Source organism: Asterias rubens, chromosome 1 (assembly GCF_902459465.1).
Source record: "Asterias rubens chromosome 1, eAstRub1.3, whole genome shotgun sequence".
NCBI classification, from domain to species: domain Eukaryota; kingdom Metazoa; phylum Echinodermata; class Asteroidea; order Forcipulatida; family Asteriidae; genus Asterias; species Asterias rubens.
In genome coordinates, this window is record NC_047062.1 from 28,301,485 (window position 1) to 28,326,036 (window position 24,552).

General features: G+C 38.1%; 1 protein-coding gene and 1 long non-coding RNA gene across 2 annotated transcripts; both read right to left on the reverse strand.

The window, feature by feature from the left end:
- Positions 1 to 912: 912 nt before the first annotated feature.
- LOC117292733 lies at positions 913 to 20,999 on the reverse strand. The gene is made up of 8 exons (XM_033774885.1): positions 20,868 to 20,999; positions 19,639 to 19,811; positions 18,448 to 18,556; positions 17,831 to 17,869; positions 11,793 to 11,909; positions 3,245 to 3,384; positions 2,622 to 2,832; positions 913 to 999 (listed from the first exon to the last, which is right to left on the reverse strand). Exons 1-7 carry the CDS (start codon positions 20,941 to 20,943, stop codon positions 2,659 to 2,661), a joined length of 828 nt encoding a protein of 275 aa, XP_033630776.1. The 5' UTR covers positions 20,944 to 20,999; the 3' UTR covers positions 913 to 999; positions 2,622 to 2,658.
- LOC117292742 lies at positions 6,114 to 9,787 on the reverse strand. Its single transcript, XR_004519315.1, has 3 exons — positions 9,326 to 9,787; positions 7,746 to 7,842; positions 6,114 to 6,683 (listed from the first exon to the last, which is right to left on the reverse strand). It is a non-coding gene; the product is annotated as an uncharacterized LOC117292742 (long non-coding RNA).
- Positions 21,000 to 24,552: the final 3,553 nt, after the last annotated feature.

A 24,552-nucleotide genomic window follows, 5' to 3' on the forward strand; every position in this document is an offset into this window, starting at 1 on the left:
ACAAAACAGATTTAGTGAATAAGTGAGTTTTGAGATGGGATTTGAAGAGATCCGGGTTTATCTGGGAACGGAGAGTAGCAGGAAGAGAGTTCCAAAGTGTGGGTGCGCTGAAAGCAAAGGTTCTTTTACCGTACGTTTTTGTTCTGTATGGGGGAACTTGTAGGAGAAGCTGTGAAGAGGATCTAAGTGACCTTGTTGGGGTGTATGGCGTTATCAGTTCAGAAATGTAATGAGGGGAGAGACCATGGACAGCATTGAACGTGAGGAGCAGGACTTTGTACTGTATGCGAGCATTGACAGGAAGCCAGTGGAGTTCTTGTAGAATGGGGGTGATGTGGTTCTGCTTCTTTGATCTAGCGATGAGCCGTGCTGCTGAATTCTGAATTCTTTGGAGTTTAGAGAGGTCTTTATCAGGAATGCCGTACAGGAGACTGTTGCAGTTATCTAGAAGAGATGAGACAAAGGCGTGAATCAAGGTTTCAGTAGTAGTTTTGTTTAAGAAGGAGCGAATCTTTCCAATCCTTCTCAGAGCAAGAGAGGCGTTTCGGCAGACTATGTTGATGTGACGACTCATGTTCAGATTCTTGTCAATGATGACACCCAGGTCACGCACTGATGTTGAAGATGTGACCTGACCACTGTCTATATTGATCGGGGAGAGCTCTTGACATGGTCTGAATTTGGAAGCTACATGAAGAATTTCCATCTTGTTGTCATTAAGGACCAGATGATTGCAGCCCATCCAGCTTCTAACCTCCTTCAGACAGGTGTCAAGCTTCCCCATCATCTGGTCCCGATTTGAAGATTTCATGGAAATATAGAGTTGTGTGTCATCTGCGTATATCATAGTGGAGAAACCATGCGCATGAATTAAATCTTGAACTGGTGTTGTATAACAGATGAAAAGAACTGGTCCTACTACAGATCCTTGGGGCACACCCCAAAGCAATGGAGATGGATCCGAAGATGTACCTTGAATGAGGACTCTTTGTTCTCTTCCTGAGAGATAGGAAGAAAACCATTGATGACTTATTGAAAATTATTGATGACTGACACAAATGGAAACTTGGTTATATTCAGCTCTTTTTCAAAATAAAGTAAGTGTATGCTTGAAAAGCTGACTAATTTTAAACATGTCCAAGACAACTAATATATATAAAGAGTTAACAATATTACATACAGTTACCAAAACCCATAAAATTATCCCAGATGATAAAAAGTAAGTTAAGATACAATACACTCTGGCGATAATCTCGATTTCACAGTGCAAATAGAATGATCAGCATAAACCTTACTTGTTCAGGAGAACACGACCCTTATTAAAACAAGTAAAGCTTTTAACTGCTTGCCAACTCTTTGTGATATATTTTTTAAATTCTGCTCGTTTCAAATGCAATGCAAACTACTTTTTGTATTTAATTAATTTTCTTTTTTTATGAAAATTAGATTTGTATGTCAAATTATTATTTTGTTTTATCATTAAACCAAGGTTGTTATAATTATGAGTGCATGAATGAAATGAAAGAATGTATTTGTTTTGATTAATGTTTCATATGTATTTAACAAAAGTTTTTTTTTAGGTGGTAATAATGTAACGTGCTAAAAACAGATATTGATAAGTCATGAAAATCGTCATTGTTCAAAGCATTCCGCATTCTGCAACAAAACAAGATTTTATGGCTCTCTCTTAGAGCTAAGATTGATCTTATGTGCGATTCAATCTTAAATACTGAGCAAAGTGTGACATAACTATGAACAATAAATGATTTAATATAATTTGTTAAAAACCAGTGAGGCACTTCGTATAAAGCTCTTTATAAATGTTTAGTTTATTATGATGATTAGTAATATTATCATTATTATTGTGTGAAACATGCCTAGTGGCAAAACAATCTAGTATGAAGGTCTGCTGCAGTTTCATGAAAACAGATGAGTGTGAGAACATGTTTATATGTTTTTTAATAAGTAATTAATATGTCAGTTCTTCACCAAAACTCAGTGTGATATTTTTGTATGGTTTAATAGCCAACATCTTGAAATTATAAAAAGTTTAACTTGTAACTGTTTTCGCGATAAACTTAATTGATTATTTAACAATTTTTTTCCAATCCTAATATAATATTTATTCTATGATTAATTTGTTGTCTTTTTCCAATAAAAATACCCACAGAAGCACAGCATTGTGTAGCTTGAAATTACTTTGAGAAGTGTGTTTGTTCTATTATTTATTTAACAATTGAATTGATTCACTTTTATTAAACTATGTCTTAAAAATAGTACATTCAATAATGTATAAACAATATTTTGTATAATCATAAAACTATACTTTTATCATTGTTTTAGTGAACTTGTGAGAAAGGGTATTTGTAAGGTAGCGGGTACCAGTTTTTACGATGGTGTTCGGCGTAACATACCATTGTGATTACGCATAGTTCGCTATGCGCTATATATTAATTATTATTATTGTCCATTTTTTAAATTTTATTATACAATTTTTTTATTGCATAGAAGATTCAGTGCATTCCATTTAAACCCTTTAAGTGCGGTTATAACCCCATGAATTACACATTGCGCACGAGGTTCTAATTCCTTCCCTATGCTACGAAGTTTGATTGGTATACCTTTTAATCCTCCGCTACCTCTACCTAAATACAAAGCCTAGTTGGAATCAATATTGATGTGTTTTTTGGTCCATTCCTTCAAAAGTGTGTAGCATTTAATTGCATCCTCACGACGTTTAGCCTCTATCTTTTCGCAAAACCAATCGATGAAGTCTTCTTTTTCCTTCTCGTTTCCATGCATTGTCAGGTAAATTCCAACAAGATGTTTCATCTATTTAATTAATAAAATAAAAATCAAATTAAAAGTAAATTATTAAGTTTATTTCCATACCAGTAAGAATTTATGTTAACTTCTAAAATTAGTCCAACATACATACAAAAAATGGGATTAACTTTATTGAAATAAGTTTAACAATAATTATACAGATTGCAAACTTATTTCCCTATAATTACTACCGTCAGAGGGCGTGTTTTAGCGACCATGACCGGAAACAAGTTTCTAAACGAAGCAACAGTTCATGACGTAGGTCTCTTCAAAGTTTATGTTCTTAATATATTCAGCCTTCATTTTCAAGTGACGGAGCTTAGTTGTTGTAATTTGATCAACTTGATTTAAATCTGTTGGTATCATGAAAATAAATTATATTACTGTCGTTGTAATGAAACTAATGCAGTGAACATACAAACAAGAAGCCTTTCTGCTTGAGTTTCTCTCCGCTTACTGGTCCAATGCCTGGTAATTCCGTCACTTTCTTCTTTCCGATACGTTCGTTCAAAAGTATTTCATATTTTGCTTTTTTCGATGCATCTTCCTTGTTTAAACCTGACACAAAAACAGTTGATTAAAATTAGCAGGGAAATAATCATTGTTTCATATAAGGGGCCATTCATAATTCGAAAAATGTTTCTTCTGGTTGTTGTTTTGTTTGACCCTTAACCAAGAAGACCAATCCTTTTAAATACCATAAAATTTTGCCTGTTTGAGCATTTGTAAAAAAAAAAAAACGAATGTAGGGGCCTCATGCCTTAATCCCCGCTAAATTGTCATTATGTCCCTGCCCCTAAATTTCCAACAATATGTGCCCCTCTAATTATTCAACAGCTGCTCAAGCCCCCTTTGTTTCAACAGTCAATTTATAACCAATCAGAAGCCTGGAAATACCCAAGTGAGTAAGTATAGGGTCATCACCATGTGCACCACACACAGCATGCAGCTATGCCATCCCATGCCATACTGGATGTGATGTTGCAGTGAGTGCACTCGACAAATTAAAACTGTGAAGCCCTACATACTGTGTTTTCTTTTTACATCCTTTCTATACAGAGTCTGACAAATATGCTTCAATTAATGCGCACCTCGGAGTGAACTTCGGTTGATGAAGGGTGTAATACAACAGTCACGTGATCTATTAGAACCAAAATGTGGTTCTGATAAATCACGTGATCTTCAGATTTAGAGTTACTTCCAGCCGTACAAAAGTAAATTTCTCGAACCAAATTTAATATTTGAGATCTAAGACTAAGAGGCAAGAAAAGTAACACAGAAGTCATTTTAATCAAAATATCATTCATAAATACCCCAGACAGTTTCTCTACTCCTATTGTTGGAGAGCGCGTCACGTGTGTGTGCATAACCGTTTGTTAATAGACCTTATTTAAGGTAGACTGTGGGCAAAATTTGGCACCTCGCTCAAAAAAGTAAACAACGTTCAACGTTCGTACACGATCGATCGGTTTGCAAAATGGATGTGGCAGGAGTGACCGAGAAAGAGCTGCTTGAAAGAATAAATAGTTCTGGCATAGACGAATTAAGGTAATTTTTAGCTAAAGTGAATGTGCCAAGACACGGTAGTTAAAGACAAACTCCAAAGGCGACCTTTTTTCGAGATAAAATTACTATTTTTAGGTTTGCTCGTCTATGTCTGTCAACCGTCAGAGCCGACTATGACAAAGTCAAGGACGAGAAGTTGCAACACTTTGTAACAGAAAAAAACATTGACAAGGTCCTGATGATCGAGGACTGTCATGACTGTTTTACCAAAAATACAATCATCTCTTATTCCTCTATCCGGTCTAGACTAGAGTCTACATATAGGTCTATGGATAAAGCCCATCAATGGTTACATTGTCTAGATTCGATTTGTATTTGTAATTGTATACCACACTAATCAGCAATGACGTGGACGTAATTAGAATAGCTTTCAATCATACATTTTTTAAACTTGATGTAGCAGATGATACTTTTTCCTTATTTCTCACACCGTCAACTTTTTAGTAGGGCCTACCACTGATACTGTTCAAAATTAAAGTGACAAAAAGTGACTAAGTAATTGTGGTTTATTCCTATATTTATTAATATAAATCTATTTATACACCTCCATGGTTATACCGTGCTATGTAGATCATGACATGACAAGTACGACAAAGTTTTGGTGTAGGTCCTAGCATACTTCTACTTCTAGAAACTATATAAGGCTCCCCCGTTTGTTGAGTGAAATTAAAAAGCATCCTCAAAAAATGTTCTACTCACTGTTGTTTTTCTGCCGCATCACACCAGCCTACTACATGTAAAATTAACACATAATCATACCATTTGTAATTTAACAAACGCATATTCGCTCTCTGATGGTTTAATATTGTAAAAATACCTCAATAACTTGTAATAATTAAAGCAGCCCACTTTTAGCTTCACTTGATTGAAAAATGACTTATTTTAGTGAAAGCCAATAAATCATGGTTGTTTTCATCAACAACGAAATGGACCAAAAATGTTCTGAAAACATAGCTTTATTTTGTTGTAATATGTCAACAACATGCCTTGCATTGAAACCGGAAAGCAGGGAAATTTCGAAAGGTAAGTTCTGTTATTTGAAAACTAGAGTATTCTTTTAGAATACAAATAATATACTATGACTCTCAAGTAAAAACTGCATACAAGCTATACTGCACTACAATGAAAACTTTATTTTATCATAAATTGAGTTACTTTTAAACACAAGAAATATCAATTTACAGCAATTGATTTTTTAAATAACTTTTTTAAGATTACAAAGACGGTGCTAGTAAATAATTGTTTGTGTTCTCCCATTAGGCTGGGAAAATGTTAGGTTACTTAACAACTTTTAAGTTCATTGCAATTATGATGATCTTCACTTTAAAGTAAAAAATCATGATTACTTCGTCAACTGTTAGGTTAGTATTTCGGAATTGTCAAGCTTTTTCGTACTGTATTTTTCAGCTGTAGAATAGTTGCTAGCAAAAATTAGCAAATAAGGACAGGTCAGTTTGCTTTATGTTACTTTACAGAGTTAGAATTGAGCTTGATATCTTTATCGACACTGGTGAAGTTTATTCTGCTGAATCACAGGTGATATTTCCTCTACCGATGACTAAGCCTGAGCGACTAACGTGACAAGTGTCGAAGTAGAGACTATTGATTGCCTTGTCGAGTAACAAATGCAATGGGAGACTTTCTGGGACGATAGAGGGCAGCAGACTTACCGGGTAAATCCATTGTTCTCAGAATTATGCGCATGTTCAGAACTACGTAAACAATGGAAATTTACCCGGTATGTCTGCTGCCACCTAGCGTTGGAAAGTCTCCTATTGTTCTACTACTCAGATAGTTGACGTGCTACCATGACTACTACAAAAACAGTCCAGCTATTGCTTGGTTAACCAACAGGAGACTTTCTAGGACGATAGGTGGCAGCAGACTTACCGGGTAAAGCCATAGTTCTCAGAATTATGCGCAAGCTCATAACTACGTAAACAATGAAGTTTACCCGGTAAGTCTGCTGCCACCTAGCGTTGGAAAGTCTCCCATTGTGTCGCTCTTGACTATTCCCAACAACTTCAATCCTTTTAGCACAAATTTTACTTGATTGGGCCTGCGGCAAACAACTTGCCGCAATGTATCTTGGAAGTTTAAAATAGTCGCAACTAGTGTCAAAGTCGTGACTACAATGTTTTTGGCACTATATGAGTAGTAAACTTCACTTGTTGCCCAGGCCTACTGATGACATCTTTCTGAAATGAACTAACAGGTCTTTCGCTTTGATGCAGAACTGGCTAGCACATTATACGTTTCTCACATTGACGCTTTGCTGCAGATCCTTGTAACTGAAATGAGAAGTAGATACAATCTTATGAGTATGATCAAATAGTCAATGCTTGAGTATGATCAAATAATCAATGCTCGAGTATCATCAAATAATCAATGCTTGAGTACATGTATCAGATCAAATAATCAATGCAGCCCTCAACGTAAATTGCAAAATTATAGCATTAATCAAACCATTTGGGTGATCATTGTACAATGTATTTTAACAAAATTGATTTTTAACTCTTGGGCTTAATGTTGGTTTAGAGAGTTTTCTTTTTCTTACCCCCCCCCCCCCTTTTAGATATAAAAAACAAAGGTTAACATTCAAGGGGGGATTGACTTGGAAGTCTCTGGAACTCCAGATCACCACTGATTATCGGAAACATCTCAAAAGGATGTCGGGTTAGCCTTGCTAAGCCTTGCTACGGCAGTCAAATTGTCACTCCGAAAAAACGCCACTGTAAAAACCCACCCGTAAACATTGGACACTGTGCGTAAAATTAACCACATCGCACGACACGACGCCCCCGTACACAGCTTCCGCATGCGGTTAGTGGTACGAGTGCGGATGACTTGTGCACAGTTGTCGTACGACAAGTGTTCAGCAATGTGACGGTGTATACGGGTGGGTCGTGCGGTGTGATTACACACTACGCACAATGTATACGGGTGGGTTTAGACCGTCGTCTTTTTCGGAGTGAATAATACCACAGCCTTGATATTTATAGTATTCATTTTGGTTTTTACCAATATACACCGATGTGGTGTTAGCACTATACTCAATACTTACCGGAGTAAAAACCAAGAATACTCGTAACCCGGTGCAATTTTATTATCATTTGTAGTTCCGGCTGCTAAAATTAAGGATTCAGACTGCCTCAGCTACTGGGCAAACTCGGTGGTCTTGTTTAGCATGAAACTGCTCTAGAATTGCAAAGGTTGTGGGTTCGAATCCCACCTGAGTAATTTGCCTGTGATTTTTGTTTTCACAGAACTCAGGTAAGTACTGAGTATACCGTGCTTATATAACACACACCGGTGTATATGGGTAAAAACCAATTATGTGATTCATACCGTACCTGACAGATATGGGCATTGTCCAAGTATCCTTTTGCCCCTATTAGACTTGAACCTCGGCCTGGTGGCTTTCCTCACACCAAAGTCACTCTTCCAACTCTACATTGTACTTGTAGGCCTACACGATAAAATAAAACAATGAAAGTTGATTCAAGTAAGAATGTTGATGAATGCCAGTCCTCTTCTACAAACAAGTTGGAATCCTTAATCCACAAGCCCTTAATCCCATGTAGCCCCTGCTTGATAAGTTGATGCAGGAAGTGTACATGTATCATCATTCATTCATTCATGGCTAATATTTTAATAAGTTGCCAAGAAATGTATTTCCCTTCAGAAAACTCAAATAAATTACTAAATACCCGATACATCAGTCATATTTCAGAAGTAAACAATATGAAATATTATTATTAAAAAAGTAGGCCTACAACAAAACATTTCTTGAAAAAGGGGAACAAAGCGAAATATTATTCATAAGTAACAACGGTGTTCAATGTAATGTTTATATATGTGACCCCTCTGACTGTATTCAAGATTGACACGGCTGTTCAGTTGTTAGCTTTCCAGTAGTTTATTTACACTCATGGATCTGTTGACGAAGATAAATACGGTGTGATGAGATCTTCGTCTAAGGATCTTATGAACTTTTACAATAATAATTATGAATATTAAATTAACACTGATAAATAAACAAACAGTTCTACCTGCGGTTCACGCCATAATTCTAGGCGTCGTCCGCCATCTTGGAAATCAAAGGAAAATATAAACTAACCGTAAGCTGGATCCAAAACAGAGCTTACTTAATAAATGCACTAAAGATATATTTACACTAAAGGGACTGACTTGTCCCGATGTAATTTACAAAACGAATACATAATTTGTCTTAAGGCATGAACATGAACTAAGGGTAACTCTCGTTTGACTCCGTTATACATGGCAAACGAGTCAATAAATCAAAGATTTAAACAGTAAATATATACAACTAACACTATGACAGTAAACGGAACATAATGAATGATTTAGAAAACAATATTAACGCAAAAGGTAAGCCTTAAACAATATAAAACATAATTACCTGTTGACGAAGATAAATACGGTGTGATGAGATCTTCGTCTAGGGATCTTATGAACTGAAAGCCCGCGAAAATGAGATCGCTGGAGGGCGCTATATGGAGGTATTACGTAAGAGGGTGAAGTTAAATAAAAAATAGACTGTGGGCATATGTAATAGTTCATGACCGTCACATATATAAAAAAAATCGGTTCAGCTTAAACGAAACCGCAATATTAATAACTAATATCACTATCCAGCTCTCGGCCTGCCTGATTTAAATAATAAACTTTCGTTTTTATTATCAGCAGATAAGGTATTTTATTTCTGTCAACGAAAAAAAAAAAACACCATAAACAAGTTAAGAAGACAGGTCCTACTTTCACAAATATTGTCCTGTTTAAATAATTCCCGAATGTAGCTTATCTTCATCAGTAAATGTTGAGAATAAACCAAAACCACACGTACTTGTATCCGTCATTTTTAACGCGAAGTAAATTATCATAAAAAATTACATTTTATATCAAAACTTACCTTAATATCATTGATGCAAATTGTTCGCCTTCTCAAGGGTGATATATCAGGTGAAGACTGCTGTTAAAAATAGTAAAACGCGCTCAAAAGAGCCAAACTTGTAAATTTTATTAAACGGTAACCGAGGATTTTAATGGCTGCCGCAAGAAAAAGTTTTATCATCACGAATCTGACGCCATGAAGCCTGGCGAAGCCACTTCTTGAGGAGGCTTCACCTGGCGCCCTTTTTAGTCAAAATCGAAGCCTCAAATTCGAAGCCCGATCCGGAGCCTCCGATTCGTACGCGGCTTCAAAATGGCTGCATCAGTCTGAAGCCTGAGCCCGAGCCTTCGATTCGAAAACGTCCATAGTGTACTGATAATATATTTTTTACTCAAAATACTTTTAAAACAAGTTTATTTACTACATTCTTTTTACACGACTATGTTAACCCCCATTTTTTCAACAGGTTTGTGTTAACCCTTTTTTGTTCTTTTCAGGCTTGTACATAATTTATTTTTTGCAGGTTTAACCCGTTCTTTTACAATAATCAATCCCGATCCTGATCGCGTCCACACTCGCCGGAGATCGCCCTTTGATCGCCCATTCGAGATAAGATCCTCCTTTGATCCTCCTAGCAGGATCAAGTGTGAATGTTGAGCATGCGGACTTTCATTTGTTCCACTTACTATAGATATCAGACCTTTTCTAAAGACAGCCATTTCGGTAAATTTAGCAATGTGCAAAAATTAACTATGTGCCAAAAATGACTCTATTTATAGGGTCCGTGAGATATCTCTGGTGAATCGTTTTTGAACTAATGTAAAGAACGACCATTTATCAAACACAATAATGCAGTATTATTGAATAATAATAGTAACGTCACTTATAATTTCCAGCTGGTACATCCCGTTTGATGTTAAGGTAACTTGTTAATAAGTCAATAAAAAACTTAGGCTTGGTGGTCAAGGTACCATGCCAACGAAAAACAGCATTCTCCAGAAGACGATCAGAGCATACTGATCGAAACGTCGAGTTAATCCAACGGTTCTTTTCAGAACCACCCCAAATCATTTAGAGATTCATTCATGGTGTTACCCCAAACTCTTCTATATCTTATTTCCATTATGCAAAGTTTCAAATCGTACTTGAAAAACAGCATGCATGCTGCCCTATCAGTCGATCATGTCATCGTCAGCCAATCACCCGTGCAAGAAAACCATTCTGTCTAATAGTTGACTTTTTCGTAATCTGGTATCCTGACTGGACTAGGAACGATCCGGTCTCGCTTTTAACATTTCCAGGTAGAATATGAAATAATCTATCCATACATACTAATTGGGGACTGTTGCCGACATTCATAACATGAACATTTTCCGTGTTTTTGTGACTTGTTTTCTGACTTTGTTTACGTACAAATTTTTCTTTTTACAATTTGAGTTGCACCGATTATTTTTATACATAACGACAGATATGCTCTTCGTTTCAATTTACTGGCAGGTACATTATTTTGGTTGAGACTTTTCAGCAATAGCTGAAAATGACCGAATTCCAGTAGCCCTTTTGACTCATTAGTATTCAAACTGAGGTCACGCATGAAAAACGCCGCATACCCCTGTAGATAAATAACAATGGGGATTAGTGTACTGCAGGTAGACTGCCTTATGTTTTTCTTTACATTTGCCAACAATTTTGGTGGGAGAAAATGTAACAAATTTGCATCGAACGTTCTTGTGACGTCATGCAAGTAATTGTGGCTTCTTATTGGCCAGCAACTCACCACGCTAATGCATTATGCATTACATTTTCTCCCACCAAAATCGTTGGCAAATGTAAAGAAAGCCATAAGGCCCCAAAACGAGTTGGTAAAGGCGCTTCGCGGCTTCGCTGCTTGCGGTGATAGTCTTTTTCGTGCTTTACATTTTTAGGGTCGGCGTGCCATCCGGTGTGCCGCGTGCACCTTAACTAAAGGCTACCAAAGTATTAGATTCCCGCCAAGGTTTATGAAACGGTATGTGCATTAATTTTCTAGCCACTAAATTATTGAGCTGATTGAGTGATTGTGTTATATTTAGGTACCGTTTTGAAGGCTAAAATAGTTGTATTTTGTCAATGCGTTTAATTTGGTTGCACATGTAATTGAGGATTTTTTCGGGTCATACATGCATAATTGCCGTTGGTTGATATAACACACTGGATAGTATAGCATCATATTTTATGATTCAGTCAGTTGCTAATTGTGTTTATGTGGTAATTATAGCCCAGGGTCAAGTTGGTTTAATAGTTTCACTTCAGGCACATGGGTCAATGTAAACATTGCTTTATTCAGTCCTTTATTTGCAAATGTGGTTATTCTGGTTAGGTCCAATCAATTGGTACAATCACTGAGTATTTCTTGTGACATATCTTTTTGTTTCTATTTTCGTTGTAGTTAATCTGTGCTAGTCACAATGTCCAATAAGAAGAAGAAGAGTTATTAAAGTCAAACCTTCCTGGTTGGGTTTCTCACCGAGTGCTGGTCCAATGCCTACGTCCGTCACTGGCTTATCTTCGGTTGGTTCGACCACCGAGGTTTTACTTTCCTCTGCCTTTGCCTTGGTTGAACCTGACACGAAAACAGGTGATTTAAATTAGCGGGGAAAAAGTCATTGTTTCAAATACGGGGCTATTCATAATGTTAAATTGATTTTTTTTTTCCCGATTTTTTTTCTTTTTCTGTTTTCTTGTCTTTTTTTCCAAAAATTAAGTTTGATTTTCAGTTATTTCTGTTGACTAACCCACCCACAATTTCGAAAACATATCGTACTTGTTTAGCATTGACTATTATGAATGACCCTTAACCAAGATAAAATCGATGTTATTCTACACTGAACCGTTTAATAATGTGAAGGAGCGATAAATTGTTTAACTCAGTTGATTCGATGTACTGATTCTTTCCCACCACAAATGTCTGATGAGTATTTCCCCCGCAAGTTGGCTAAGGGTGCAGCACCTTATAAGGACATACCGGCTTCGTTGGGCAACATGATTCCAAAGGTCTTCCAAAAAAGGAGAAGAACAATCCTTTTAAATACCATAAACTTTTGCCAGTTTGAGCATTTGTAAAAAAAAAAACGAATGTAGGGGCCTCATGCCTTAATCCCCGCTAAATTGTCATTATGTCACTGCCCCTAGATTTTTAACAATATATGCCCCCTCTAATTATTCAACAGCTGCTCAAGCCCCCTTTGTTTCAACAGTCAATTTATAACCAATCAGAAGCCTGGAAATACCCAAGTGAGTAAGTATAGGGCCATCACCATGTGCACCACACACAGCATGCAACTATGCCATCCCATATCATACTGGATGTGATGTTGCAGTGAGTGCACTAGACAAATTAAAACGGTGAAGCCCTACATACTGCGTTTTCTTTTTACATCACATGTATTGATTTAGTCATGGGAGGCAACAATGAACGATACCAACTTCCGTTAGCCATGGTAGCGCACAATTTTTCTCGTAGTATTAAACAAATATATGTTTGTTTGTAAAATGGCTCAAGACGTTTGACACTCTTAAGATTCAATTTTATATTGAACGTAACGCTTTAACTTAAAATTTAAAGAAAAAAGAGTATAGGAATGTTTACAATAGTCTCTCCATATACTAAAAATGACATGTATTCTTTTTACTATAACGGGGATTAATTTAATCTTTCATACTCTGTTTAAATATTATATCGCCCACGGAAAATTCAAAAAGCCAAGTGGAGAGGGACGGAAGAAGGCCGGTAAGGCTAAGGGAGCACCACCATATGTAAATTTAATAAGATTACTTTAACTGTATGAATGTTTTAAGACACGTAGGAGTCCTACTGAGTAAATAACTGATGGAATATTTCCTTTTCAAGTAACATCCGAATATTCGATTATAAAGAATCGAATTTACTGTACGCGTTTCATGTAGGTAATCTCAAATTATGGGGTTCGTTTTTTTTTTTTATTCCGATGATAATTTGTTTTATAAAAACAATACAGAAATAACCTCGCTTTATATTCGACGTGTAATTGCATAAAGGTTTTAAACACTTAAAGTGTAAGTAACATAACATAAAATCAAATATTATTATATTTAATAACTTCAGTTGAACTTAATGAATTTACTAAGATTACTTTAACTGTATGAATGTTTTAAGACACGTAGGAGTCCTACTGAGTAAATAACTGATGGAATATTTCCTTTTCAAGTAACATCCGAATATTCGATTATAAAGAATCGAATTTACTGCACGCGTTTCATGTAGGTAATCTCAAATTAGGGGGTTCGTTTTTTTTTATTCCAATGATAATTTTTTGTTTTATAAAAACTAAATACAGAAATAAGCTCGCATTATATTCGACGTGTAATTGCATAATGGTTTTAAACACTAAAAGTGTAAGTAACATAACATAAAATCAAATATTATTATATTTAATAACTTCAGTTGAACTTAGTGAATTCACTGAGATTACTTTAACTGCATTAATGTTTTAAGACACGTTGGAGTCCTGCTGAAAAAATAACTGATGGAATATTTCCTTTTCAGGTGAGGGTAGAAAATAATAGGTCAATATAGTTGACTAAGTTGTTAGTTATACCTATGATGGGGGATCATTTTAATCCTGTATACTATAGTTCTGTTTACGTTTAATTTAGGTATGATGAAACTCCATCTTCCTATTGTAATTATTTCATTCAACCTTCCGTCTTCCTTTGTATGTCCCCAAAATTTTAATCCCTTCTCCTTCCGTCTTCCTTTGTGTGTCCTCATTAAAAATTTCATACAACCTTTCATCTTCCTTTGTGTGTCCCCAAAATTGTAATCCCTCTCCTTCCGTCTTCCTTTGTGTGTCCCCAAAATTTTAATCCCTTCTCCTTCTGTCTTCCTTTGTGTGTCCCCAAAATTATAATCCCCCTCCTTTGTGTGTCCCCAAAATCTTAATCCCTTCTTCTTCCGGCCTCCATTGTGTGTTCCCAAAATCTTAATCCCCCTCCTTTGTGTGTCCCCAAAACTGTAATCCCTTCCTTTGTGTGTCCTCATTAATTATTCCATTCATTCCTTTGTCTTTTTATCGATTTCCAATACTATTTTCCTTTGTGTGTCCCCATCAGACGGCTCCTTCTACTACTAGAGTCTAGATGTAGCTCTATGGATAAAGCCCATCAATGGTTACATTGTCTTGATTCAATTTGTATTTGTAATTGTATGCCACACTAATCAGCAATGACGTGGACGTAATTAGAATAGCTTTCAATCATACATTTTTTAAACTTGATGTGGCAGATGATACTTTTTCCTTATTTCTCACACCATCAACTTTTTAGTAGACCCTACCACTGATATTGTTCAAAATTAAAGTGACAAAAAGTGACTAAGTAATGGTGGTTTATACTTATGTTTATTAATATAAATCTATTTATACACCTCCATGGTTATACCGTGCTATGTAGATCATGACATGACAAGTACGACAAAGTTCTGGTGTAGGTCCTAGCATACTTCTACTTCTAGAAACTATATAAGGCTCCCCCGTTTGTTGAGTGAAATTAAAAAGCATCGTCAACAAATTTTCTGCTCGGTACTCACTGTTGTTTTTCTGCCGCATAGCACCAGCCTACTGCATGTAGATCGACGAACTGCCGAGCCGCGGCGGAGTCGGACTAAACCATTCTGTGAAAGGGGCGTTTATACAAGGCAGTGCGTGCAAGCTTTATGCGTGAACGGCGGGTATTGTAAGCGGCGACGCCCATGTAGTAGGCTGGTGCGATGCGGCAGAAAAACAACAGTGAGTACCGAGCAGAAAATTTCATTTTTTGACGCTGTTTTTAATTTCACTCAACAAAAAGGAAATGCAAGCATTAAGAATGTCATTGAGAAAGCACATGGAGCGTTTTCGAATCGAAGGCTCAGGCTTGAGGCTTCAGGCTTGGTATTTTCAGGCTCCGGCTCAGTGAGGCTCAGGCTTCATAATAAACAACATGGCGACGAAATTGTTTCGAACACTTCGGCTTCACTGGTTATAGGCTTCATGTGGCCCGCGTGGTATATCTTTTACTCAAAATACTTTTAAAACAAGTTTATTGACTACATTCTTTTTACAGGATTATGTTAACCCCCATTTTTTCAACAGGTTTGTGTTAACCCTTTTTTGCTCTTTTCAGGTTTGTACATAATTTATTTTTTGCAGGTTTAACCCGTTCTTTTACAGGGTCTTGTTAACCCAATTTACTCTCAGTTTTATTCTACTTTTTCCTTTCGCGTCTGTTAATTAATAATCAATTTTGTACAGGATTTATAACCCGTTCTCTCCACAGGAATGATTTAACATATTTCCCCTTGACTGTATTCCCCCATCCATTATGGCACTTGCTCCCGACACCAAGTGCATTTTCCACAAGCTTCGTAAGCTTAAGGAAAAGAACACCCGTTACATGTCACATCTTGATAACTACCGTTTTTATCGTTTGTCCCGTATCATTCCCAAAGGCCGACAGATCAAGTGTACCCCTTCCTTTGGGGACCTTGACCCATCCTTTTTGAAGAAATGGAACAAGACACTAATACGTCTTTCCGTTTGATCAAGTTGCTGGAAAATCAATGCCAACAATTAATTGATAACCAGTTACTTGAGATAACAGACACTGAGTCTCAACTCCAGGAGTCATGCTCTATTGACGAGTATGAACAGTTACAAGATACCATACTGTCTAACGTCAACCACTTAAGGTCCACCTTAAAGGACAAACAGAACAAGAAACGTATGAATGTCCTGGCTAACCATAAGAAACACACCCATAGACGTTTCCACAGTAAGAGAGCCACCATTGCTCCTCCTACTGTTAGGTTGCCAGAGACCAGTACTGTAGTTAACCTGTCTGACATGGTCCTTACTGACCCACAGGTTAAACTCCTCTCAAGGGGTCTTAAGTTTGGCCCACACCCAGAGAACCTAACCAACTTCTTTTCCAACAGGACATGGCCCAATTCAATCGTAGGTTACGCCTACGTGAATACTTTCATGTAGAGCCCTCCATGGATGACGAGTCATCTGAGGAGACCCAACGTATTCCCCGCAACCGCTTCAGGGAAAAGAGTACTTGGGTACCCCCTAAGAACCGAGATGTGTCTCTAGAGACATACATCAATTCGGTTAACTCCGAGGTTCTTAAGGCCCCCAGTACCCCTACTCCCAATAACCTCCCCCGAGATGAGCGGCATGCCCTTACACAACTCTTCCAATCACTAGACATAGTGATTAAACGGGCTGACAAGGGGTCCGCAGTTGTAGTCATGAACACACATGACTACATTGCTGAGGGCCTTAGACAGCTCAGTAACACTGATCATTACATTGAATGTGCTTCTGATCCCACTGAATCTTTCTCCCAAGATATCAGTGACACCCTGGTTAGGATTTATAATGCCAATGGTATTGAGAAAGATACATTTAACTATCTCCTCCCACATGACCCCCGTACAGCAAGGTTCTACCTTCTACCTAAGATACACAACCCCAATAACCCGGGGAGACCTATTGTATCTGGGAATGGTAGCCCCACAGAGCGCATTTCTGAGTTTCTTTCTCAAACCCTTAGTCTGCCGTATTCCTTCCTTCATCAAGGATAACAAACACTTTCTCCACAAACTAGATGAGGTCAAGCACCAAATACCTGACTCTGCCATTTTGGTTACTTTTGATGTTTCATCACTGTATACTAACATACCCCATCATGAAGGCACGAGTGCATGTGTCTCTGCCCTCAATGCTAGTAATCAGTCCCGCCCCCAGTGAGTCATATTAAGGAACTCATGAGCCACATTCTAATGAAGAATAATTTCACATTTTCTGACAGGCATTTTCTACAGGTACAGGGTACTGCCATGGGTACCAAAATGGCACCCTCACATGCTAACCTATTCATGTCTCAGTTGGAGGACAGACTCCTCATCATACCTTTGATCTTGCTATTCTTATTAATTGACCATTGTTAGTTGCATCATGATGCAACTTGCTCTCTAATCCTACCCTTTCATGTCTCCCTGCATTGTTGTCGAACAATACATTTACCACTTTTATGGTCCAGTAACTCATCCTTTCATACTAAACATCCTTTGTCCTCGCCACTTCAGTCCTATTGGTTCATAGCCATCAATATTGTTTCTGAAATAGAAACTTTGATTGGCTGTTATTTTCCCGCTTCTTTCTGGATCCTTTCCTTAATCCCTTTCCCCCTCTCCTTTGCTATAAATGGAGATGTATTTGTTTGTACTTGTTTTATGCCTCTGAAGAAGGTCCGGATTGGATCGAAAGCTAAGGCCATCTACCCTATTCATTATACTTTTAAAAACTGAATATAAAATAATATGCACTTACTTGTTTTTATAAACTGCAAAAATTTGTAAACTGGCATTGTATTATTCTTAGTAGTTTTAACATTTAGTAAATTTTAGTGTTCCAGTTAGGGAAGGGAAGCAAAAAATATTAATGCAAATTGTACATGTACCTTTGTTTATCTCAGTGGCACTCTCATTTGGGACACACTCTGAAAACAGAAACAATAAAAGCTAGGTAAAAACATTTCATGCATATTATCCATCATTTGTGACATGGCGAAAACTGACATAGGGCGACTTAAATAAAAAGTTGAAATACACCTCAAATGTTTGGCCTAATCTATTTATTGCACACTGACTGCAAGAACAGTCCAATGTTTACACGCTCACAGAACCCATTAAAATATACTAAGCCATACAAATTCGGAAATCTATCCAACAAGACTCTGGCTTGTTAAGTTTGTTTGTTAATAATAATAGATATTCTGTCATAATGGATTTTTCACAATGTAACTGCGTGGAGTGAAATGTGTACAACGTAACTTCGTTGAGTGGATTTTTGAATTTTTCAACACCTGCTTTAAAAATCAACAAGTCCCCAATTTCATTGGTAAGCAGCAGACGCGTATGTTGAGGGGCTATACGGCTTAACAGCATTTAGTAAAACTTAGCCGGTGCCAGCAAAATATACACTATCTGAAAAAGAAATGAAAAAAAAAATCCAGTTCAAATGGTCAGGAAAGTTAATCAATCACTCTGTAAATTTACTACAGAGTAAATAACTCACCAATTCTTATTTTAGATTTTGTTGAAATGGTGTCTCTTCCTTCCTGAACTTCCACCCACTCCTTCCAATCTTCATCATAGTATTTGAAGATGTTAGTACCTGGGAGTACCTGCATTTAAATTGTAAAAAAAAAACAGTATGTCATAAGTATTGTCTGCACTGCAAAGGTTTTCTCTTGCTCGCCTTTTACCCATAAAGAAGAAGGCCTATGAAAAATGTGCAGTCAAATGCAAAATGCACAAATAGTTAGAATCAATAAAATGTCAGAAATGTCATTTATTATTTATAAAATCTGGAAAACCACGACTTAAATACAAGATCAGGTGTTCTTCAATTTCTCAAAACAAAACTCTATCCTTTTACTAGGCTATAAACTCTGCTGGATTGCCCACCTTCCATCACCAATTAATTTAATCCATGTTTTGGGGTTTTATAAATAATGAAATGCACAACTAACTGTTATTTCAGCCAAGTATAAACCATGTATTATCTTTGTTTTACAAAAAGAGTGACCTTGTACATTCAAGGGTCTCACTTTCTTCCATTCAATGCCATTGGGCTGTGTAAAATTAAATCATGCCTGCAGGAAGTCTATCTGGCTGGGCTCATTTTCACCAATCACTAAAAATAAGTTATATTAATGGTTCATCTTCAGATGAGTTGTCAACATTGCCATTTGTTTTGTATTGTGACATCACACTTTACTTTTCCAATGAAAAGAAGCTATTAAAGATGCTATGTCAGATTTTTGGCTGATTTGACCCCAACATTTTGATTTGTAATTCAATAGGTATTTTGATGGGGGTCGAGAAAGTTACAAGCTTTCATTTGAGCCATTGCTCGAAAAAGTCCGCCAATTATTAGTAGCAGTAAAATAAAGTGCTCAAAATTAGTTTTTGTCGGGATCCCGATAATATATCACGTGACCAATTCTTATGTGTTTTATAAGAAACGTTTTAAATTTTTGTCATGGTTCCTGACTATTGAAACTTAAAGTTAAACTTGTTTTCGTTAGAGCGGGTGATACTCTTTGAAATACCATTCACTCAAAAAAATCTGACATAGCATCTTTAAGAGTGATTCACACCATTTATAGATTTTCACACTTCTTTGGGGAAACGGCCTCTATTCTAGCTATGTAGCTCTACAGACAGGCATGGTCCACTATACAGTCAATAGCCTACACAGTACCTGTTTAGCGATCTCATCAAGAGACGTCCTTGATGCACCCTTCGGCACCTTGGCCTTTCTGGAATATGCGCCCAGCATAAAAAGGACGTCCACTACGTCCTTTTTCGGTGGCTTTTGTTCATCGGATGACATTATTAATTTCTGGCAACAGGACGAGAGGACGAGTTCAGGAACTGTATGAGCATGAGCAGAGATGGGAAATAACAATAAAATTAACATGTGTACGTACGTACGTACATAAAAATAGTTGCAATCGAACGTTCATTTTGGCACGCCCTCAAGCGGCGATCGAATGACCTTTATGGTTTTTATGCAAACTATGTTTCTGGTTTCTGGTGTCTCCATTATATTTTTAGGAAGAGTTTTTTTTTTTTTTTTGTATTTTCATTAATATTAATCATCTGTACCATTATAGTCCATTATAGCCCAACATACAATAATAGTATAGTTTTTAAAAAGAAATCGGGTCGTATACTGGTCGGACTCGGAGCTTTTCCAAGCAGCCTATCATGGTGCAAGATGCATCGGAGTCTGAATCCATACCCAAAGCAAAGGCCATATTGGTCAAAATAGGTCTAGCACTAGCACTAGCACGCTGCGTAAGAGCCATCGGCCTGCTGGTGAACTGATATAATTGCGACTAATGATTCCTAACAACTTAGGCCTATAGGCCTAGGCCTAATCATTTGTTTTAGTGGCTAGTTACCCTTCGTTAACGTCAGAAATCATATGCCGTTCACTGCATGGGTGTCACTCGTAAGCCTACACTAAACAAAAAATCGCGAAGACCGCGTGTACATGTACGACAACCTACTTTTGGGATGTCGTCATCCCGAGATAAATTATCACAGCAAGACGACATCCCGCGATAAATTATCACAGGAAGACAGACATCCTGCTTTTAGGATGTCGACATTCCGAGATAAATTATCACAGGAAGACGACATCATGCTTTTAGGATGTCGTCATGCCGAGATAAATTATCACAGGAAGACGACATCCTGCTTTTAGGATGTCGTCATGCTGAGATAAATTATCACAGGAAGACGACATCCTGCTTTTAGGATGTCGTCATGCTGAGATAAATTATCACATGAAGACGACATCCTGCTTTTAGGATGACGTCATCCCGAGATAAATTATCACAGGAAGACCACATCGTACATTTTGGATGTCAACATCCCATATCTACGGAGAATGGGAGCCAAATAAAGAAACTAAAGACATACACGACAAGATTCTCTCACTGTCTGATGAACGTGGCGCTCTAACCTGAGCCCGATAGAGTGACGTCATCACCGGCATATGGTCAACGCAACCAAGCAAAGAACCAGTACAGGCAAGATGGACCGAACTGGAGGCACCATGAAAGAAACAATAGAGGACAATTTGCACGTGAGTGTCCGCACCCAAGACAGAATTCTTACAGATACAACAATAATATGGGCCAACAAGCAACGCAGCAGGGAAACGGACAGCAGCCGATTTCGAGGTCCAACGGTCGGCTGGGAAACTAAGGATAGACGGACCAAAAGAAAGCAAACCCCCCATCAGTAAAGCGTGCAGTAATAATCAAGGCATAGAAGTAACTGTTCCAGTTGAAGGCGTTCATGTAAACGTTCTAGTGGATACTGGGGCAAGCTTGACTATTATCCGTCCAGATATTTATTACAGGATTTCCGAAAGTTCAAGACCAAGACAAGATTCGACTAACATCAATGTAGCCATTGCCAATGGAGAACTCGCCCCTTGTTTGGGACAAGGACAACTCAAGCTAGAATTTCAAGTTAAAGAACAAAGTAAAGTAATAAGTCAAGACGTATACCTATCTGACATCGAGCCTGAGGGAATTCTGGGCTACGACTTCCTTGAAACGTACTACTGTACACTGAATTTGGGAAGAGGGGAAATGCAGATTGGAGGACAGCAGGTGGAATGTCACGTTTACCGGGCGTCTGCATCCGAAAAGTGCACCCGAGTGATAGCCGACCGAACTATTACAATCAAAGCAGGAGAAGAGATATTGCTACCTGGCAAGCTGAAACACCGAAATAGAAATTCAAGGTTTGGCATTGTTGAACCTGAGCCGAGATTCGTCAGAAATCACGAGGTCATGGTTGCCAAAACCTTGGTTGATGTCCAACAAGAATTGGTACCGATCAGAGTCCTTAATCTTAAGTATGAAGCCATAATTGTCTATCAGAGTGCAGAGTTAGCCACGTGTGAACCTGTAGAGAGTGATGAAATCGTACAAGAAAAAGAGGGACTTCGTATAACTATATTACAAGAGCACAAGCAAGCGTCGGGACAAACGATTCCAGAGCATTTGACCGAATTATTCAAGACCAGTGGTGAAAGGCTAAATCTAAGTCAACAGATGCAATTATCAAGAGTCTTTACGACGTTTCAAGATGTTTTTGCAAAAGACTCAAGTGATCTGGGAAAGACTTCAATTGTCAAGCACGAGATAAATACTGGTGAGGCACGTCCGATCAGACAACCATCCAGGAGACTCCCAATACATCAAAGAGATGTAGCAAAAGAAGAAATCGACAAGATGTTAAAGCGATTGATTGAACCATCATCAAGCCCCTGGGCTTCGCCCATCGTTTTAGTCAAGAAAAAGGATGGATCGACAAGATTTTGTGTGGACTACCGAAAACTAAATGCCTCAACCATCAAAGACTCATATCCTTTACCGAGAATTTACGACTCACTGGACACACTATCCGGGTCTCAGTGGTTCTCAACGCTGGATTTGGCAAGTGGGTACTGGCAGGTGGGAATGGCACAGAAAGATAAGGAGAAAACGGCTTTCATTACCAAAGATGGGCTATTCGAATTCAAGGTGATGCCCTTTGGTTTGTGCAATGCGCTCGGAACCTTTGAACGCCTGATGGAACGAGTGTTCTACGGACTTCAATGGCAGACCTGCTTACTCTACATTGATGACGTCATCGTCCAGGGAAATCATTTTCAAGCAGCCCTTCAAAGATTACAAGAAGTACTGACGCAACTCAGGACAGCTGGCCTTAAGTTGAGTCCAAATAAGTGTCATCTCTTTCAGGAGAGAGTGACTTTTTTGGGACATGTCGAGAAGACGCAAATTAATTGTGTGTGGACAAAGGAATGTGAAGATGCATTTCAACGACTCAAGAGGGATCTGACAACCACTCCAATACTGGTGTACCCTTCGAGTGATGAAACCTTCATCTTAGACACAGATGCAAGTAATCAATGAGTAGGGGCAGTGTTATCACAAGTTCAAGACGAAAATGAGAAAGTCATCGCATGCTACAGCAGATCCTTGGCTAAAGCAGAGAGACAATACTGTGTAACAAGAAAGGAATCACTCGCAGTGGTTGCGTCCACCAAATATTTTCACCACTACTTGTATGGCAGGAAATTTCTCATCTGGACAGATCACGGAGCACTTCGGTGGCTAATGAATTTCAAGAACCCGGAAGGACAAATGGCAAGATGGTTGGAATTTATGAGCACATATGATTTCGATATCCAACATCGTCCTGGTAAGCAGCATGGGAACGCTGACGGTCTGTCAAGAAAACCTTGTGCCAATGAATGCAAACAGTGTGACAAGACGGAGAAATACAGCACAGCACAAGAAATGAAGTACAGCATGAGAAAGCCCCGACAGCATAATAGAACAACAGAAGAACAGAGATTGCTGATCAACCATTTTGTGGAATCGTCACGACAAGTGCTCAAGAGCAAACAAATGAAAGAAACACCAACGAGGAACAGTTTATAACGGAAGAAGAACTTAAAGACGCACAAAGAAAAGACAAGAGTGTATGCAAGATACTCCAATGGCAGGAAACTTCAGCCGAGCGACCACGGTGGGCTGATGTTTCACCTGAAAGTGCAGAAGTAAAGAGCTACTGGGCACAATGGGAAAGATTGCACATTCGGGACCGCGTCCTACGCCAAAGATGGGAAACCGTAGTTAGCGATATTATCAAGTGGCAGATTGTTCTTCCAAAGAGTTTAAGGAAGACTCTTGTAACAAGACTACATAGCGACAAAGGATGTGGTCATCACGGACAAAAGAAGACAAGGGGCAGAGTCAGAAACAGGTATTACTGGAACAGATGGCAACGAGATGTGAATCTCATCGTCTCAACATGCGACAAGTGTGCATCCAGAAAGTCTCCAAACAAGACCCGCCGAGGCCCAATGAAAACCTATAACGTAGGAGTACGCATGGAAAGAGAAGCTATGCATGTTTTGGGTTAACTACCCCAGACTGATCGAGACAACCGATATATTTTGGTTAAATGTGACTACTTGACAAAGTGGACCCAGGCCTATGCTATACCGAATCAAGAAGCCGCTACCATAGCAACAGTTTTTGTTGAACAGTTCGTCTGCAGATATGGCGTCCCGATGCAGCTCCATACAGATCAAGGGAGAAACTTCGAGTCTCACCTTTTCAAAGAAATATGAAATCTTCTGGGCATTGATATAACAAGAACATCGGCACTGCATCCTAAATCGGACGGGATGATAGAGAGGGCGAACAGTGTAGTGTTCATGCATCGTATTACTTTATCACAGGCGCTCCATACTTTATGTTAAGGTCAGAGGTCAAGTAAATAAACAAACAGTTCTATCATGCAACCAAAGTACTGGTGTCTGTCACTGCATTGGTACTTTAAGTTCATCGATCATCATCCAAGCTTAAACATTACAATTGGCGACGAGGATGGGATCATCGTAAAGTTAAAACATCAAACTTTATTTCCATCGTCATCAGGACAAGTTTTCGTGGGAAATTTGTTTCAAAACTGAGTAAGTTTTTGAGTACGTTTTCCTTGACTCTGTGCATTTCTTATCACGCACGTTGGATGCGTAATCCACGTAACGTCACAAGAATACATCAACACCCTCATC